General features: G+C 34.9%; 2 protein-coding genes across 2 annotated transcripts; one reads left to right on the plus strand and one right to left on the minus strand.

Moving 5' to 3' along the window:
* The first annotated feature begins 2,879 nt into the window (after nt 1-2,879).
* LOC135681974 (PRELI domain containing protein 3A) lies at nt 2,880-7,133 on the plus strand. Its single transcript, XM_065196661.2, has 4 exons — nt 2,880-3,039; nt 3,502-3,828; nt 4,481-4,583; nt 6,261-7,133. The coding sequence occupies exons 1-4, from the start codon at nt 3,008-3,010 to the stop codon at nt 6,573-6,575; spliced, it is 777 nt and encodes a 258-aa protein (XP_065052733.1). The 5' UTR covers nt 2,880-3,007; the 3' UTR covers nt 6,576-7,133.
* A 1,652-nt stretch (nt 7,134-8,785) lies between these two features.
* LOC135681973 (SWI/SNF-related matrix-associated actin-dependent regulator of chromatin subfamily D member 1) lies at nt 8,786-19,193 on the minus strand. The gene is made up of 17 exons (XM_065196660.2): nt 19,041-19,193; nt 17,370-17,518; nt 16,320-16,365; nt 15,045-15,167; nt 14,725-14,784; nt 13,639-13,818; nt 12,910-12,951; nt 12,685-12,750; nt 12,396-12,494; nt 11,992-12,054; nt 11,749-11,846; nt 11,588-11,642; nt 11,001-11,081; nt 10,415-10,492; nt 10,100-10,144; nt 9,543-9,644; nt 8,786-9,144 (listed from the first exon to the last, which is right to left on the minus strand). Exons 1-17 carry the CDS (start codon nt 19,062-19,064, stop codon nt 9,088-9,090), a joined length of 1,368 nt encoding a protein of 455 aa, XP_065052732.1. The 5' UTR covers nt 19,065-19,193; the 3' UTR covers nt 8,786-9,087.
* Between the last annotated feature and the right edge of the window lie 1,165 nt (nt 19,194-20,358).

The raw sequence follows: 20,358 nt of genomic DNA on the forward strand, positions 1-20,358 counted from the left end.
TAAACTTTGGAGAAGATATTCAGTATAATATTAAATTAATCAATTGTTATGGCGTATCTGATTACAGATATTGACGATAAGTGACTTCCAGTTTCCCCTGTCATCAGCTTTTTGAATTAAAGTTCCAGCATCTTATTGGTCAGCAGCTTCAGACTATCCATTTGCCTTCTCCTGTCTTATTTACCTTCCGTCGATAGCTGATGTTCTAAACCTTTCTTTCTGCATAAGTGTCCATATACTAAGAGGACATACGATTTACTTCCCCCTTTCCTAAAGGGCTTCTTTCATTATCTCCTTCTCCGTCTGCTGTTTCTCCAAGTTAACTTAAACATCTCCCCTTCTTTATCTTCTGTTTCTCCTCTTCTTTACCCTCTGCCTCTCTTTTTCTTCATCTTTTGTTTCTCCTTCTGCTAAGTTTTCTCTTCCTCCTCCTTCTTCCTTGTCAAATGTTTCTCCTTCTTTGTTTTCTGTCTCTCTTCTTCTTCATCCTCTGCCCTTCTTTTCCTTCATCTTTTGTTTCTCCTCCCGCTAATTTTTCTCTTCCTCCTCCTTCTTCCTTGTCAAATGTTTCTCCTTCTTTATTTTCTGTTTCTCTTCTTCTTCATCCTCTGCCCCTCTTTTCCTTCATCTTTTGTTTCTCCTTCTGCTAATTTTTCTCTTCCTCCTCCTTCTTCCTTGTCAAATGTTTCTCCTTCTTTATTTTCTGTTTCTCTTCTTCTTCATCCTCTGCCACTCTTTTCCTTAATCTTTTGTTTCTCCTCCCGCTAATTTTTCTCTTCCTCCTCCTTCTTCCTTGTCAAATGTTTCTCCTTCTTTATTTTCTGTCTCTCTTCTTCTTCATCCTCTGCCCCTCTTTTTCTTCATCTTTTGTTTCTCCTTCTGCTAATTTTTCTCTTCCTCCTCCTTCTTCCTTGTCAAATGTTTCTCCTTCTTTATTTTCTGTCTCTCTTCTTCTTCATCCTCTGCCCCTCTTTTCCTTCATCTTTTGTTTCTCCTCCCGCTAATTTTTCTCTTCCTCCTCCTTCTTCCTTGTCAAATGTTTCTCCTTCTTTATTTTCTGTCTCTCTTCTTCTTCATCCTCTGCCCCTCTTTTTCTTCATCTTTTGTTTCTCCTTCTGCTAATTTTTCTCTTCCTCCTCCTTCTTCCTTGTCAAATGTTTCTCCTTCTTTGTTTTCTGTCTCTCTTCTTCTTCATCCTCTGCCCCTCTTTTCCTTCATCTTTTGTTTCTCCTCCCGCTAACTTTTCTCTTCCTCCTCCTTCTTCCTTGTCAAATGTCTCTCCTCTTCTTTATTTTCTGTCTCTCTTCTTCTTCACCCTCTGCCTCTCCTTTTTTTCATCTTTTGTTTCTCCTTCTGCTAATTTTTCTCTTCCTCCTCCTTCTTCCTTGTCAAATGTTTCTCCTTCTTTGTTTTCTGTCTCTCTTCTTCTTCATCCTCTGCCCCTCTTTTCCTTCATCTTTTGTTTCTCCTCCCGCTAACTTTTCTCTTCCTCCTCCTTCTTCCTTGTCAAATGTCTCTCCTCTTCTTTATTTTCTGTTTCTCTTCTTCTTCATCCTCTGCCTCTCCTTTTCTTCATCTTTTGTTTCTCCTCCCGCTAATTTTTCTCTTCCTCCTCCTTCTTCCTTCTTGAATGTTTCTCCTTCTTTATTTTCTGCATATACTCTTACTCATCTTCTGCTTCTCTTATTCTTTTTTATTTTGTTTCTACAGCTCTTCATCTTTTTCTGCTCCTTCTTCGTCGTCTCTTCCTCCTTCTTTATCTTCTGCTTCTTTTCCTCTTAACTAGAAAGATCTCAATATCAAAAATTGTCACCCGAACATAGCAACTAAACAAGAAAAAGCCGATCAGCTGAACATTTTCACGAGTTATCGCGTTCTAGTTTCTTGTTCTATTGTAGGGTTCTACTTTTTTACGATAAATTCATCTTCAAAATCGACATCAACATCTTCCTCTACTCTCATCAGATCTGCGCTGTTTATGTCGTTTTACCATACAACTATAAAATTTAAATTCGAAACTAGTGACATGGTTTATTTTTGCTCTGAATTTTTAATGTTCGCTTATTTAAGAGTTTAAACAGGTTCTCCTGCTTTAACACTATCAATTTCGTGTTTCGTGTTTTTGGCTCAAAAACGATATAGCGACTATGAAGTTTCGCAAAAATTATATTACCTTTACATCGAATGTCTTTCTATACAGGGATGGCGCCACCGGGGGTGCTTGGGGGTCAGGAGCCCCTCCGTCGGCACTTCAATTTTGAGAAATGTCGGCACTTTCATAACTTCCACTTCTTGGCTTTTTTTATTTTTTTTCATTGTTTGATTTTTTTCATTTTTTTTTCATTTTTTGAACTGGAATTACCACAGCGGAAATGGTGTTATATTAGATCTTTGTTGGTGGTTCACTCACTGTCGGCACTCTGACATTGCAGCCCCCCCCCCAGCATTTCTTTTCTGGCGCCATCCCTGTTTCTATATCTATAATTTCTACATCCCAATGTTTCTATAATTTCTTTATATAATTTCAATAATTTCTACAGGTCTTTGTTTAATTTGGTTTTTCTGACATGCTGCCTTGGGGGGTTGAGCCGAATTCTGAGCTGGTGCTCAAGCCCCTAAGTCCCCACGAAGTCGGTACCTATGAGATTGAGTATAAAGCAACCAGTATGGTTTTGAAGATTTTGGTAATATGTTGCTATCTTTGTGCTAAAAGTCCACGAAAAAATTTTGTCACGACGAAATTCTGAGAAGTTATCCAAATTTTTTTTTCGACGAAGTTTATCCGCGGAAAATTTATCTGAGGAAAATTTTTGTTGTTAATGTACCTCGATTGAGCTTTTGTGACGTCAAATTCGTACTTTGACCCTAAGATATGGGACGCGCCATGCCAGTTACGCACTTATGCAATGAAAGGCACATGAAAGGGCAGCTTTCGGAGTGAAGAAAAGCAGCGATTTCCTTACGAAAACTCGATAAGTTAAAAGAAGTAGGAATTATTTTTGAAAAGATGAAGCTTTGGTCTTCGCAGCATATATTTGGGTAAGTCCTAACCAGTAGAGATAGCTTGTTACCACTCTGGTTAATGTCTGGCCTAGTCAGTTGCTTGCTAGGCCAAGAAAGGGCGTGCTCAAGACCGCGAGAGTACAGTTCTAACCTAACTACAAGCGTCTTTATGTTTTATGAATATATTTAAAGGAGTTTGGTTTATAAGAGTCGAAGAGGTTTCAAGCTGGCTTTGAAAATTTTTCACAATTTTCTATTTCAGTCGATCTGTAACCAGATGTAGGAAGGAGAAGCATTACGCCCCATTTACGCTTTAGCGTGGACAGTTCTGTCTTTAAGACATAAAAACTGTGCAACAGATTGACTGACAGCATTCTTCATTAATTACATACTATATTCAATGTTAAATTTTCGCATTTTATTTTGATAAGCAAATCAATCAAGGGAAAAGTAAGAATGATTGCCAGACCCTCCTAAAATCATTGTTCATTTTTTTAGACACACTTGGGATCGTGTGACACAAGCAATATGGAGGAAGTATCCAAATAAACTAAATCCAAATGTTGTTGCAGTAGATGTAATTGATAGAAAGTTGGAAGAGGATGGGACGCTGCACACTGTCAGAATGCTTGGCACCAACTGGAACATGCCATCATTTGTAACTGCAATGCTTGGCATGCCTGATATGTGTTATGCTTTAGAGTATTCAGTTGTAGATCCAGTTTCAAAAACAATGACCTTAAAGACTGTTAATTATACATTCAGCAGCGTAACAGAAGTTATAGAAGCAATCAAATATTGTCAAAACCCTGAAGATATCAGCAAGTAAGTAACAGGTTTTATATTTGAGTTTTTTTATGGCTATGATTTCACACAAATATTTGGTGTTAACAGCCTTCCTCTAATTTTGATCTTAGAAGGGTTCTGGAGAAGGTTTTCTCTTTCTACAGCCTGAAATTTCATGCTAAATTTTTAGTTCTAGTATTATGAAGAAGCTCGAGTTTGCAAATGATGTTAATGGAAAAAAAATTGGCACTTGATATGTGACTGTGACTTCTTATCAAGATTTGTCTTATTCAACGACTGGAAATATTGCTCATTCATCAGAGTAAAACAACACATCAAATACCGTTTTATGCGAGTTTACATGGAAATCTTGTTTTGCTAATATATACCTTTTCTTTGAAAAGTACAAAAAACTTGAGGCCAGATATTTTCTATCTGCATGTTACAAATCCAAATTACTAATTCTCTTCCTAATCCAAAATATCATTATATACTTATATATTTCTGCTTTGTAGTAGACATTGATGTGAGGAAAATTTCTGGGTTTCATAGAATTTATACGGCTAGAAGTTGTGTGAAACACTAAGAAAATCTTACAACACTTATGTTTGTGTATATCTTAGAATCTAATCGGATACTTGACATTCTCTCCACAAAAATTAGGAATAATAATCTTATTTTTTTTTCAAAGCACGCTGATGACACATGATGCTATAATAAAGGTCAGTGGTGTTCGATTCAAGGATTATTGTGAAGGACTTATAGCAAATACCTTTGATACAAATGCTAAAAAGGTATGCAATTTTTTTAAACTTGGTAGTAAGTGACATGAATATATGCACCTTCAACAGGATGTAAAGCAAAAGTAGTTTTTTTTTCATTGCGTTGGTTAATTTAAAGCTGTGGCATTATCTTGACATTTTTAAAGATATATATATTTAAGTAGGTATATATTTAAATAAATTGGTTATACACTTGTGAAAATAAGTATTGCACAGGCTGAAACAGAAATGGCTGCACTGCAGCAAAAGATTTTAATGAACCAAAATTAAAATGGCCTTAGCAAGTTTCATAAAAGTTATAATATGACTTTTTAACTGGAATATGTTGGAAAATTTATCAAGGTTTGATGGTAAAAATATATAGTAAATGCATGAATATTCTTGATTTTTGCCTATTTATAAACAATATTGACAAGTCGCAAAAACACAAAAATTGAGCCATGATGATTGAAGTACCTGTGTAAACATTACAATAAACAAGTTCATCTTTGCACCAATTTGTGATATCTTATTACAATGAACTCCAGGGTACTTATTTTTTTGGGGGTCTAGAACTGCTCATTTTCCTCACTTTTGTTAGAGAATCTGTTAAATTTGGTCTAAAATTTTGGAGCCGCAATGAGCCTAATTGCAGCGGCCGCTTTGTGATATGTTGCAGCAAAATTGAATCAATAAAATGTGTCACAATTCGTAAAGTCCATCTTTTCCAATTGATTGCAATTTTGTAATGGAAACAAATAATGCTTAAAATTGCGTAAAATAACATTTTGTCCTCTCATCAAATGAAAATTACCAAAATTCCCGCGATAAACATGTTCACTCAAGTGTCCCAATAGCTGTTAAAAAGTAGGCATAATAAAATGGCTTGAAATATGCCACTTTCCACCAAATACATGGCCGTTTATGATCTTCAACACCTAAATGTGATCTTGCAAATGATTTTCTGAACTTATCATGTCGCAATTAACAGAACCTGTTACTAAACTTTTGATAAAGTTTTAGCAAGTTTCACAAAGGTTTCAAAGCTGGGAGACTGTCCAATAAAAAGTTGAAATTTTTTTCAACTTTTAAATTAAAATTAAATGTCAATGGCTTGAAATTTGGTTTGATTAGATTTTAACCATAAAAAGACACCTGATGGCTTCACAAAAATGGTTTGAATTTTGATCGCTTTGTTGTTGACAACGTGGTCGCCATTACTGAATTGTCAAACCAGTGCAATACTTTTGCTTACTAAGTGTATATATCACATTTTCAGTTTGGTCTGTTTCTGCTGGGAAGCCCTGCAAATCTGCATATATATAGAATTATAAGCCATCTGACAAAATTTTGTTTTTATTTCCATTTCCTGCATTGTAGGTTCTAATACTTTCAGAGAATTTTCAGAAAAAAATTTTTTATTGGCTTGCTCTTTTTTATGTTTTGTTTCCTTCTTTTTTGATTAATTTGATGTATTAGAATTTCAGTCAGATAAAAGATATTAGAATTTTCAGTCAGATAGAAGTTGCCTAAGCATATTTGAATAAACAATGACCAAATATATATGTATGCTTCTTATCATACTTTGCCTTCAAGGATTTTTTACATTCCAGTTTACGATTCCCTCAAAACTTCAAATCATAAACAGCTGTAAATTGATGCTAAAATTCCTAAATTCTTCCCCTAAATGTTTAAGCATTTATTTTCTAGGGACGGCAAGCAGTGGAGCAAGTAATAGCAAAAATAAGTTTAGAAACTATTGCCCAATCAATTAGTGAACAAATGGACGAATTAGCAAAAGATTTTGATATAGCACTTACCAAGCTAGACAGTGAATTTGGAGAAATTACAGCTAAGCTGAATACAGAATTCTCACAGCTGATCCAAAAACTGTCTTATGAACTGGATCACATGACCATCACTATGAAGACAGATGACAATGAACATTCAACCAATTGTCTGCATGTTCCTAGTTTAACAGATGCAGTAAAACAAGCAGGTTTAATGGAAACATCATCAAGTTGATTTTAGCTTATCGTTTAGATAATGGAAGAATTTTTTAAATCCGACAGTTGCCCAACAGAATATGGTCCCAGAAAGGATATTACTTTACTTATGGGAATGTTGATCTTAGAGCTTTATCTTACTACCTATGCCATTTTTCCAGTCAGAAAAATGTCACAAAGCACAAAAGAGCCAAACCCCCCATCAAATATCTTATAGCTTTTTGGTTGTATTATGAAAGTGAGGTGTGTTAAACAATTTCTTTTAAAGTTGCAGCTTTACTTCAAAAGGTAGAGTGTCACATGTGAAGTAATCTTTTGCTATGGGATCATATTTTGAAATGTGCTGATACTTGAGGTGGCACAAAAAACTGCAAGTAAAGCATTTTGGTGCTAATCACATTCCTTCCCCAAAAAATTCACTTGTTTTTTGTGTCACAAATTGTTATACTGTTAAACACATTCAAATCTCTTAAACTTATTTTTGCATTTCATTTTATATTTGTATTTAAATGAATTGAATTCATGAAGTATTATAATAAAAACATTGTTTAAAATTGATATTAAGTAAATGTGAGTATTTGTCGTTTTTTCTGTGTTAGCACTGCTTGCCTGAAAAACATTCACCTTGAAAAGTTTTAGATTATGATAACGAAATAAAGCTATGAAAAGATAGAGGTGAATCTGGGTCTGGTATGAGATGTGTGGGTAGAGAAGTGCCTCATATAAGACTTAAATGTGCCCAAGTGAGGTCTTAAGGCTGGAATACACTAGGCATTTAATTGCCAGTCAGCTAAATGCGGCAATTAAATGCCTAGTGTATTCCAGCCTTTTGAGGAGCTCTGTCTGTGACCTGTGTTACCAAGGATCTTGGTTAGTTTTAGCGAGAATCCAAATAAAAGAGGATCCAAATGCTTTCAAAACATCTATCTTATCTGTTTTTATCAGGACGGCCAATACGGTATGGTATTGTTAAGGTACCTGCTGCTATGAAACTGGAAAGATTACTTTTAGCAAATCATCTTGTGGGGCAACTGTATTTTTTAATTGTGAACCAGTTTAACAAGGAAAGCTGTTAAGAAGGTTTACATTCAGATACAATGGAAGCAATTTAAATACTGACAGATAAGCAAGCTTATGATCAAATCGTTACAAATAAATACGGTTGAAACAATAAAACTCTATGTTGCTATCTGTTCTTCGGTTTTTCCACTGCTTTCCTTATTCATTTTGTTTTTGCTGGTATGCCAGTAACTCTACCGTTGTATCCTGTTAAGTCGTACCCTGGATTTCTCGGACTGATTTCTCCAAGTCTGATTTTAAGTTCAAATCGAATATTCCTACTTTTCAAGTCAACAGGAATTCCCATGATAAGTCGGATATTCCTAAAGTATAAGCGATCTCCTTTTCCCCTTCCTCTACCTTAAAGGTCCCATCTTGCGGGATTGAACTGGATCTCTAAATTGATGTTAATACCTTTATGCTTAAAATAAATAGTAAAACGGGTTTTAACCCTCCATGTGCTCCTTTTTTCATCAACCTTACACCAACTCTGTTGAAAGGAAAGCACTATGGTGAGGGTACTCAATACTCGATAAAACACTAGCCCGATTCCCGAATCCCGCCCACAAAAATTTGCCAGTTTCCGATTCCCAACCCCCAACTCCAAAAACATTTTGGCTACTCTGGTAAATACATTGGTCACTTTTGGGTAGTAAACACGTAATTTGCCATTTTATGGCACAATATATCACCGGTAGAAAACTGAAGAAAAACTTTATGCTACTGTCGTTGTCCCCATTCAGTTTACCAGCAGGTTGTACTCCTATCTTTATGAGTTCAACTTGGATGATAAGCCGATACATGTAACCAAACGAAAATTGTTTATGACAAGATAGATCCACGATGATTAAGGAAAACGAGATAGATCCACGATGATTAAGGAAAACGACCAAAACAAGTCAATTTTGCGTTACCAAAAACGTATTTGGTTATTAGGTCATTCTTTCAGTCAAGTCTTCACAACCAAGATGATTAAACCACAAAAAATTTTCAGATCAACTTTCCTTTATTTTAAAAAGTTTTGTTCAATCAGCAAACCATTTTAACAAAGAATAACGTGTTTGATCCTTGTATTTCGATTCAAACAAATCTTAACGTTCGAGAGATACTAAAAGCCAAGACAGGAACAAAAACTCGGTAACAGGATTTGGAGAAAACAGACAAATCCAAGAAACTTTCATTTTTTTGCCAATGAAGATCGAGGGTTCGTCTAGATTTAAGCTACAGAAAGTCAAACTATTCAAAAAACTTTTCTTAAATCTAAGATTTTTCTCCTAGCAAAATCTCATACAGTCCAATCTGCACCTTTGCTGTGTGTGGTGTACCAATAACATTTGAAAGAAACCATTTAAACGATCAGGCTTGCAATGACTTCTACATTTTTACAGAGAAAAGCTTTTGCAAGCAAATGTTTGATACGGATGGTCTTGTACAACGAAAGGGGTAGGTTAGTTAGCCAGTCACTTTATGTCTCAGGACGAGCTTCGAATTCCCAGAGCTTGTTCCAATTCGGCCCTCTTCTGTTGTACCTACGACAGAACAAAGATAGCTTTATAACAACGTAAAATACTTCTCGCAAGACCTTCCTCAGAGTAAAAACGTCGGACAATGATCAAAGGTAAGGAGAACATTTATGTCCAGACGGCAACTGGTAACCTTCAATCTAGTTGAAACATCCAAAAAAGAAAACCAACTTTTCAATCTTAAAAAGTCCGTTTAATTTGTTTTGTGTAGATTAAGTCTGAAACACTTAAAAGAAAAGACAACGTTGCTTGTCATTGTATATTTTGTACGTACTCTTGATTCTAGAGCAAATGCTGGCCCATTTCCGAATTGCCTTTAATTTAGTCTTATTTATTTTCGCAAGAGACTGTGGGTCTTAAATAATCAATCTATTGCAATGAAAGAATGCAAAGTTTTTAAATACCTGTTTGTAGAAATATCGATGAACCGCTTCCTGAGTCCACGGCTGATTAAAAAACTCAGAACGTCTTTCCTCCTCCGCATTCCCAGATACATCAGTCATCGTCTACAGCAAAAACAAAAACGACAACTCCATAAGAGAATAGTTGGAACAGAACTGTCAGTGCACTAGAAGCGAATTCGGGGTCGAGGGCAACTGGAGCATATCAAGTCATTTCACAATGCAGCCAGTCCGAAAAAGGTAAAGATCTTGAACTAGGTCACATAGTAGAACTACAAGGCACTTGTCTTGTGTTTTTCAGTCTGTAAAACCTTTTATTGAAACATAAATGTTTACGATGTGGTTTGGATCTAGTTGATCAAATTTCCTTTATGATATGCATAATCATTTTGTTTTGTGCTGTATTTTTACAGTTTCACGAATAGAAATGGGAAACCTTATTTGAATAGAAATGGGAAACCTCATTTGAATAGTAATGGGAAACCTCATTTGAATAGTAATGGGAAACCTCATGACAAAATTGATACTCTGAAGATACTGAAAAAGGTGAAAAAACAAACCTTTAAATCTTTGCTTTGAGAATAAAGCCAGTCATTGATGAATTTCTAGAAATATGGTACAAAATTCAATGAAAAGTAACATTGCTTTATTCGAGATATTAAAAAAACGATTACTTTTCATAGTCTCTTCCCATGACATAAATTTTCTACAAATGGGTTAAAAATAATTAGCCATTTCTCGCCAATTTCTAAGCCAATTATCCAGCCATTCAATAGAATACCTGTAGCTACTTACGACATTAACCTTGTTATTTCTTTCTATTTCGTCTTAACAGCTGCATCAAGCTAGTAAAATAGTATATATAATATATTTACCTGGGGGTCATTGGCAAACGATAAAAAGAAATCTCTCTGCACTTTCAGCTGATTGATTCCCTCAACAGTTTCATGAATCTTAAAAAGGAAGATATCAATTAATCACAACAATTGATAATAAAGGTATTCAAAAAAATAATCTTATGTAATTGTTAAAAAAATTGTGAATCTGAAAATACATACTAAACAAAACGTAACATGTTTATAAAAATTCATATTTACCAAATCATATTTTTGAATGTGCTATGTTAGAGTGCAAGGCAAATAAAATACTGCGATTGAAATGAAACTCTATTTTTTATGACATATTTCTCTATATATTAGAAAAAATAAAAATGGATTAAAATGGGCTTTTCATAATCGAAAAGATTCATCCCAGAGTTAAAATTCACTTGACGAAACACATTATACAAACAATTATGAGCATCGTGATCAACAGGAGGCTATCTGCTACTAGTCAAGAAACGGGTCCGCTGCGTGGGTGCAAAGGCATACAATACCACAAAGCCTATACACAGGGATACTGCATACAAAAATAAAGCATTTTCGGTATACCAGCTTATCCTATTGAGAATAAGAGACTAACCTTTCCATCAAGCGCAGATATCTCCTGCTGGCTAGCGGTAGACAGTAGAAAAGATTGCATCATCTCTCGCAGTGAATCATCCTTTGAAATACAAGATTTTGACATCAGATCTCGATTCATCAGGAAGCCAATCAAACAAACGACTTTCATAAAATAACATCGAAAAAGCGTCGGTGATTTAATGTTTCAAAACAAAGGAGAATATCTTTGGAATGCCTATTTAAGTTTATAGAGATAAAAAAGGAAGGGGTTTCAACATGTCACTTAGAAAATTAATGCTGTGAAAACACTCACCACAGGAAATCAAAGAGGATTGAAACATAATCCACCTGCTATATTATCTTGTTCTAGTTCAAATAGTTACTCGATCTTGTTTTTGCTAGTATACTTACTGTTAAGCTTTTGACTATACATTTTTGTTAACGGCCTAATCTAGAGAACATACTTTTCTGTGCTTTTCTTGGGTTTTATATATTATATATTAATCTACTTATAAAACTGAAGTATATAATACAAAATTGAACTGAAAGTGGAGCAAACTGTATTATGGATTATAAATAAATTATATAAGAAGGAAGAGAACTTACGATTTCAACATCGATGTTGTAGCAAGTGGCTTTTTTCCCATCTTGCCCAACGATTCTACAAAAAAGACCGAATCGAAAATACTTATCTTATACAACAAACGATGTTTTTGAAAAACGTGAGTTGCAAATTATATAGTAAAAAAGAGTTGCAAAAAAATTACTTGATGTTGTGCTGTATAATGATTGGGTCTGGGGGATGCAGGAGCTTTTGAAGCCTTTGAGGAATTTCACAAAACTTCATCCTCTCGCACTCGAATATCTACATAAAAAGAAAACGATGCTTAGCATTACCTGGTATTATCAAATCGAACACTTGCTTTTCCAAAAAAAAATATCGCAAAAACAAAAAAGACGATTCTTGAAAAAGCATTGGTGCAATGCACTAAAACCTCGAGGAAAGTTACCTGACGCAAATATTTATCGTTATTAATGTATTCTCTTTCATTTGAGTCTTGTAGGTTGTTGTTCTGCAACGAAATAAACGATATCTTATCCTCACAGAACCATAGTATCGATTATCAAGTGTTTAAAAGGAGAAGGTTCGAACAAAAATACATAAATTGAGAGTTGGTTACAAAATGTTACAAAAATAAGCCTCGAATCTATAAGAAAAATATGCGAATTGACACACCATTAGTCAAAAATTGTGGAGTTAGGTAGCTCATGCTTTAGATTAAAATACAAGGTAAAAGTGAAAAAACACAAGGCGATAGTGAGAAAGTAACCCTACACAAGAAATTGAAAAGAGAAACAAATCGCAGAGTATTCGGCACCACTAATTTGCAAACAAATCGCAGAGAATTCTTACCTTCACATACTGCCACAGCGCATTGACAATCACTGGTCGAGTTTGGGTATGAATGCCAAGAACACGCCCCAGTCTTTCATCAAGCTTGAACTGAGGGGGCTGTGGGGAAATGATGGGAGGAGTCTCAAAACATAATACTTGCGTTAGAAGGGGTTAAGGCTAATATGTTATCATTAGCTAAATGAGAAAAGAAAACAAAAGCACATAAGAATAAGATTGAATTGTTCATAAGTACCAAAAAACAATCATAAAAAAGAAGAAATCAATTCATAGCCATTATGGCCTGTACCTGATAGTCAAGCAGCAAAAAGATGGTACATTTGACTTCCTTGTCACCAACTATTGGCCTCTTGACCTGACAATTGCAACAAAATAAAAATAACACAACTATTTCTTCTTGAAAGATATGTACGCGTCATAAATATTGTTTAACTTCAATGAATAACCAACCTCAGACATTTCAGTGGAAATAAACACGTGGAATTGGAAATTTCATATGGGGAAACTTTTTCACCTGGAATCCGTCCGTCTCTTGCGTTGTTGCCGTTCTATGCCACTGAAACAGCAATTTAAAAGTTAACAGAACAAAAATGATAACTGAAAAATGGATTTTCACTAATAAATTAAAGACAAGAATTACATTTAGGATCATCGAGATTAAAAAACATCCTTTTACAGATACATTTAAAACTGAATATTATTTAAAGAATTCAAACTGGGATTTCTGTCTTTTTCTTCATTGGATGTGAAATATTTTACCGAAAATAATCCATTAACATGGCAGATGCCAACCTTATTGAGAAAATTACAAAATAATTATTAGCAAGAATGCTCATTTTTCTCTTTTCACGAAGACGGGGGCAAAATTATCAAACTTCGAAACTTTGTACATTATCAGAGACTTGATCATCCAAGCTTGGTTGGTTTGTTAAAATATCGGATGAAAACACGAATACAGTTTTACAGAATACAGTTGAATAAAACCATCTTTAGGCCAATTCAAGCCATCAACCTTTTCAGGATAAGAACTTGTGCTTGTTCGGAGATAAACCAACATGGAAAAAGTTTATGAAGATAGTTAAGTAACGATTTCCATGGTACATTTCTCAAATAATAAACAGTTTCTTTAGACACACATTGTAATCAAAGAACCATTGCGACTAAGAGTCGGCCTGTACTAGACACTAAACAAGTGAAGAGAATCCAGAGGTGTTTATCAAAATAATACAAAACAGTTTCAAACCTCGACAAGATGATTGTCAGGTCCATACAGCTCCCTATCGAGCTCTATGACCAGGTTCTTGAAAAATGAAGAGAACTTTCTCTTTTGTTTGGGTGCGATGTCCTTTGGTCCAGCAGGGTCTTCTAGCAACTTCCCTTCAACTCGGATTTCCCACTGAGGGACAGCAGAATTTTCATCTGCCTGATAAAAAAGATTTTCATCTGCCTGATTTTTTCTGCGTTGTTAAACTATTCAGCATATTTGTATTAATGATAACAATCAATGAAAGTATTATTTCAAATACGCTGTTGGTACCGAAAAATGACAATAAATGTGACAAGAAATAGAAGAAAATAAGCATGCTAAACTACTTTTCGCGTGTCACTCTTCAGTGTAGAAATGTCGGATAGTGACCGAGAGTAAGCAGATTTAAATTTTCTAATTACATTCAGGAACTATCTGATGTTTGTGCTCCGAAGAGTGTCGGACAAAAAGTACTTTACTCTGCCATGTGTCCACTATTTCGGGCCAACTATAGATTCATATGATCTACAATAGTTGCTATGATATTAGATATTTAGAGGTACAGCAAATTCAAATTTCAAACAGATACGTCACTGCTATTTTTTCAGGCCACACTGCATGGAGAAGTCATCTATCAATGCCTAGGTGGTGTTATATCGGCGATCAGCCCCTTTGCAAGCTAGTAGAACTTGTAAAATACATAGCCTGTATCCTTAACTAGCCCCCTTCAAATGTACGTTTTCTAAATCCGAAAGTATTGATTCGAATTAAATACTAGTGAAAATTACTCTGTTTTTGAATCAATGAGACTTCCACAAAAAGAACTAAATATCTTTGTCCCCTTCGAACAAAAATGCTGTCTGATTAATACAGTGGGGTCAAAAGTAGTTCTTAAAAGAACTACTGTAGTACCTAAATGAAAGCATTTTGAATGTTTCAAAAGCCTACAATTTATTTCAATTTTATTTCACATATAGGAACTTCATATTAACAAAATAATAAACATTGGCTTTAATTATCGAAAGTACATAGGCGGTAACAAATCCAGGAGATTTGTAATTGAATTTAAAGACGATGATTTACCTCATCCGGTTTTGGAGAATAAAGATTTGTAGATATGTACACTCTAAGCTTGCGTTTTTGCTGAAATAAAAGTTACATTTTTGAAACAGACATGAATAATTTTTACATAGATGTTTACCACAAAATCCCTGACAGTTTGATTATTAATACTTCAAAAAATTTTAATTTGGGAAAAATCAATACGCTTCAAATACAAGATATATACAACTTTGACCAAGCATTTTTACAATATACTTGACAATTCCTAAATTTCTATGATACAACCTCTACTTTCGTCTCAAACAACATAATTTCTAATGGTATTTTTGGACAGAACTTACTTTGATTGGGCGCTTCAATGCCTCCTGAATATCTAATCTTTTTCTCATAATTGTTGCATCCAATTTATTTTCAAAGGCTAGCAAATCCATGTAAGCCTGTGACTCTGGAACTAATTCAACAACCTGAAAAATTGTAATGAATATTAAGAGAAAAATTTCTCCTGCTAAAATGTATCTATTTAAAATTTCATAACTCAATGCTATACTAGTCATATTCCTAACTCATCATATTTCCTCTGTCTTGCAAATTTTAGCTTACAAAAGTCCAGTTCTATAAAAAAATTCACTTACTGTAAAATACCGTGGAGGCTTATTTAACTTTCAACTTGTTAGGAAGGGCACTTATTTTGACAGGGCACCTACTTGCCTGGGGACTTATTCCAGCCCGAGGGCTTACAAAAAATCTAAGGATCTTAGCTTTTGGACACTGTTGTCTTGTTGGTTAGCAAAATTTAGCTGAAAAGCTCAATTATACAAAAGGTGACAGGAAGGAAGCACATGGCTACAAAAAGGATGGGTGTCAATCGAGATATCTACCCTGATTAAATATTTTTTGAAGGTAAATGAGAACTACCTGTTCCACTTATTTGAACATGGGCACTGATCAGACACAGATGCTGACTAAAACCATTTTGTCTAAAGGTATGTGTGAACTAGAACATTTATGAACTAGGAGCCCTAGGTGCTTAACTGGTCATTAAGAAAACCTTAAAAATCTTACATCAAGTTAATATACAAGCAGACTGCTTTAATAAAGATTTACATTAACAAATTATAGCAAAGACAGTATAGAAAAAAAGCCCCATATTTTTTTCTATCTATTGAAACGTTTTTGAAATCTTGAGACTATAGACACTAAATCTAATAAAAGTGATAAATTCTATTGAAAATATAGTTAACACTGAGTTGAATATCAAGAGACAGAACCCTTAAAAATGCACAAGATGGTCTTCCAATGCCTTTACTATGCTGATGCATTATTTGGCAAAACTATGGTGTGAAATTTTGAATCATCAAAGCGTAAACACAGAAACACTTGCTGTAGACATTTGACACCTTGACCTCTATTGAAATTTATTTATTTCTGTTTCCTTAGATTTTCATTTTCTATAATAATCATAACTGTTAATACAAAAAACAACCCTTTAGTCACAAAGTTTTAATTGCTCAAGAATGCAAAGAATCATTAATAAAAATATTAAAATGTTTTTTATAATTTGCAAACTTTGCATCAAAACAATGTATAAGAAAAGAACAAGGAAAATAAACACTAACCTGCTGAGTGATAACTTTATCTTTCACTTTCTTCTTTTTACTTGCACTTAAAAATTAATAAAACAAATAAAAATTTGAGCATATAATGTAATAAAAATGCTAAAGCCAATCTTTGTTAGTTAAGGAATGATTTAGATATAGAATATTTTAGCCACTCAAATATAATTAATGAGGAGGTGAAGTCAAGAAAAATATATGTATGTATGAAAAACTAAATATGTAGTAAACTACATTTACAAAATGTGATGATATGTTAAAAGAAGGCTAAAAGGATGACAATTATGGAAACATGTACCAAAACAACTTTCACAGTAGCAAGGTCCCCAAGGGGTTCTGTGCTCCTATTTCCCCTAAACATTCTCAAGTATCTTCCTTCTTTCGAATAATGTTTCTTCAATGTTCCCAAATAAAAGTATGGAAATATTGTCATAATGTTCCCTTGATCCCTGGCAGTAGCAAATAGCATCTGAAGATTGACTATAAAGGCTATCAGATAAAACTTATTTTGCAAGATTAGAATTACAAATATCCTAGGAAGCTGCCTAACTACAGCCTTTGTGACTAGTTTTGAATGTATATTTCAATCATATGTTCCCCAATTTTGCATTTTTTAAGTTAATCTTCAGTTATGAAAAAATAATTATTGCTTGAATTATTGCTACAGCTGACATCGTTTTTTGGCATTTTGAAGGGGTCCTGTAAGCCTCACAAGCTCACAACAAATTAAATATGCCTAAAGGACTTCGTATCTGGGTATTTTCAAATTTGTATACTGTTCAAATATTAATTTTAACTTCAAAAAGTAGAATGATTTCTTTTGAATCTTAGACTTTAAACAAAGTTGAACATCAAAGGTGTACAAATAAATACTAAAAAACTAGCAGCAAAATGATGTGGGGAGCTTTCTCTCTGCAGATCTACAGCATTCAGTCTCTCTGTGTTTCAAGGCAGAAAAGAGGGAAGGTACTAACTTAAACAGATTATTGATCAGAACGGTTATGTTAGTATTGCCATGAATTATATTACTTAAAACATTGAGTATACAGTCACCTTTTAGATCTTGAAGATGACTTTGGATCCAAAGATCTTTTGGCTCCCTCTGGAGTTCCTCCTGCTTGCCCTCTTGCAGCTGAGCCGGGGTTTGGCATTGTCATTCTTCCTGGCCACTGGGCATTCATTGACTGAGGTGCTGGAGAGCCCTAGGTAAAAATGCTTTTGGTAAACTTGCATAATTTTTAAACAGATGAATTGAGTAGCTAGCTAACAAATTAGCTAAAAGATGATTGCCAGAATTTCTGGTTTTGTACCTTTCTACAGAAACTGGTATGCCAAGAGTAAATTCATGTTAGTCAGAGACCATCAAGTGTGATACATTTGTCAATACTTAAGCTTAACCAGGAATTGAGCTTTGCCAATTATCTACTTGCTCTTGGACTGTTGGTTTTTTTGTTTGGTATTTACACAGAGGAATCTTTCATCAACCTACTCATTTTATAGAGCATAGTTGCCAAGTTTCCCGGATCTGCAGTGAGACTCACAAATCTAAAATTGTCCATGTCTCACAGATACTGTTAGAAATTTCATGGATCTAAGGAAGCTTCAGCCAGTTTTCTACTTGAGTATAATCATTTGCCAAATGGTGTGATGAAGTAAATTTTTTACGTAAGTCTGCCAAATCAAAATAGTAGTTGTGATAATTTTGTAGATTAAAGCAAGAAATCTTGTCCAGGAGTTGTTGTTTTCAATTAAAAGACAATCTGAAAACCCTAAAATATTTCCAGGGAGGCATTTGGCCATTGAAACAATACTAGAAACTCTTAGTCTCACGTACTTTGGCAACTATGTTTAGAGTGATAAATTACGTCAATAAAAAATTGAATTGCGCCCATTCTCATCATGCTGGCTTTTCCCATTCTCCGTTTCGGGTTGACATCATTGGTTTGCATCTCGCTATCTATGGACCTTTCTCAAAAAGGGACTTCAGAATTGAAATCTTCATCTTTAAATTAGTTTATCCTGAAAAATTATGTTGTTTGGACCATTTGGCTAAGAGTTAATTTGTTTCAAATATTTAGATATTTCTTTAGATTTGACCACAATTTGCCGCTGCAGTGAGAAAATTTCACTGGAGCAACAACTTCCAATGAAAGGTTAAGGAAAGCTAAATCTTGAAAATGGGTTAATTCACCGTCTGTTGGCCCAAACAACTTTATATTTTCAACACAGATTAATTTTCACATGAAGATTCCAATTCTATGATCCATTTATGATCCAATGTGAAGATAAAATTGCCCGGATCAAAGAATTGAAAAATACTCTTAAGTCTGAAAAATACTCTACAGTTCATTCCTCTTTACCAAAGTATACTGCAACAGTTTGGCTAGCATTATTCGTTTCTAAATCTGTGAAAAAATTTCTTTTCTAAACTTTTCCTTCGATTTTCGTAAAATATTTGACTTGTAAAATGAAAAGAGTAAAAACCTTACCAGGAATATACACTTTTAAACGTTAAGTGTACGATGCTTGCTTTGATTTAGTAAAAATTATAGCTATCAGCAACAAATTTGTAGACTTTATTATTGTAAAAACCATTGATGCTGACAAAAGTTTTGAGTTCCAACTTTCAAATCAAGGTGTGTGAATGCAAAATTACATACTCAAATGTAGGTTTTATCAAATAATCTTAGCAAGATTAGCTTTCTACGAAGGTAACGTACTTACTTGAAGAACTGGCCTTTGGTACATGGTTTCAAGTTACTAAAACGACTGTAATTGTATAACCGACATAAAACTTGCGGTATGCCGCCGATCAACAACAACACCACTTTTCAATGAAAGGAACGGAAAGGAAGAATACTTTTGTTTTAGCCTCGTTTTTGACTAATGCAAAACTTCAATTTTGGAGGCTGGGGGACGATCACATTCACTGTTCTAAAAAAAGACTGGATCGAGCTTCAAATGTGACCAGAGTGTCACCATCTGAGAAGAGGGCCCCAGAACAGTCCGTGCGAGGAGACGGCCTTCTCTGTCACCCCTAGCAATGTTTACAGCTACTCTGGCCTTGTTTTTTTCAGCAATTATACACACACCATTGCAGCTCTCGGGTATCCATAAAGTTGAAGTATTGGTTTTGAGGATTGGCTTCCCGCTATTGTTTGGGGCCCTCTTCCTTTTGAAATTCAACGGGTTTAAAACTTTGGTGTTTCAAGACAATAGCTCGATCCAGTCTTTTTTATAGATCAGTGGATCGCCTTCGCGAACTGAACTCGCCCTCGCGAGATCAGTGGATCACATTAGCAGGGCCCGCACCACGTTTAAGACCTCGTTCACACGAGACCTGGACCAGATCCACAAGTATCTGGATACTTTTTGATCCGATCCCTGAAATGGCAATGCGTTTACACGGGATCCGATCCAGAACCATTTGCGTTTACACAGGAGGTAACGCTAAAAAGGATCGGTTCTCGTGGACTGATGAAAAAACTGCGCTACTTTTAAAAGATGTATTGGACTACAAAACTGCATAGCTTGCAGATGGGCAGGATTGGGATACTGTGAGGACAAAGTACGACGACATATCATCAACAATTCGTAATAATTCTTCAACACAGTAGACTGTCAACTTATTGTTCGGTTTTCTGGTGCCAAAAAGCCACGGATTACATATTCAAACTACCTCGAATTAAAAAATATTCTGTCTCACTTTCGACAAATAACGTAGACGGATCCGATCTGGACCAGATCCACCCATCTACACGACACCCGGTCCAGATCGGATTTATACGGGATCACCTCTGAAAGCGATCCAAAAAGTGTTCGGATAGCGGATCCAAAAGTATACGGATCTACCAGTTTCCACGTAAACGCAAGACCGCAAGATTCGGAACGGATCCACTCTCGTGAAAATGGGGTCTAACTGGCCCTGATCACCTTGGCATTCTATCTCATAAGTTCGAACAACATGCTTGCAGCGAGTAGGAAGACTCGTAAAAGTCTATGGCGCACTAGTTGTGAAAGTTGTGTAGAAGCATTGGAGTGT

Source organism: Rhopilema esculentum, chromosome 16, assembly GCF_057945365.1.
Source record: "Rhopilema esculentum isolate cy_ngs chromosome 16, ASM5794536v1, whole genome shotgun sequence".
NCBI classification, from domain to species: domain Eukaryota; kingdom Metazoa; phylum Cnidaria; class Scyphozoa; order Rhizostomeae; family Rhizostomatidae; genus Rhopilema; species Rhopilema esculentum.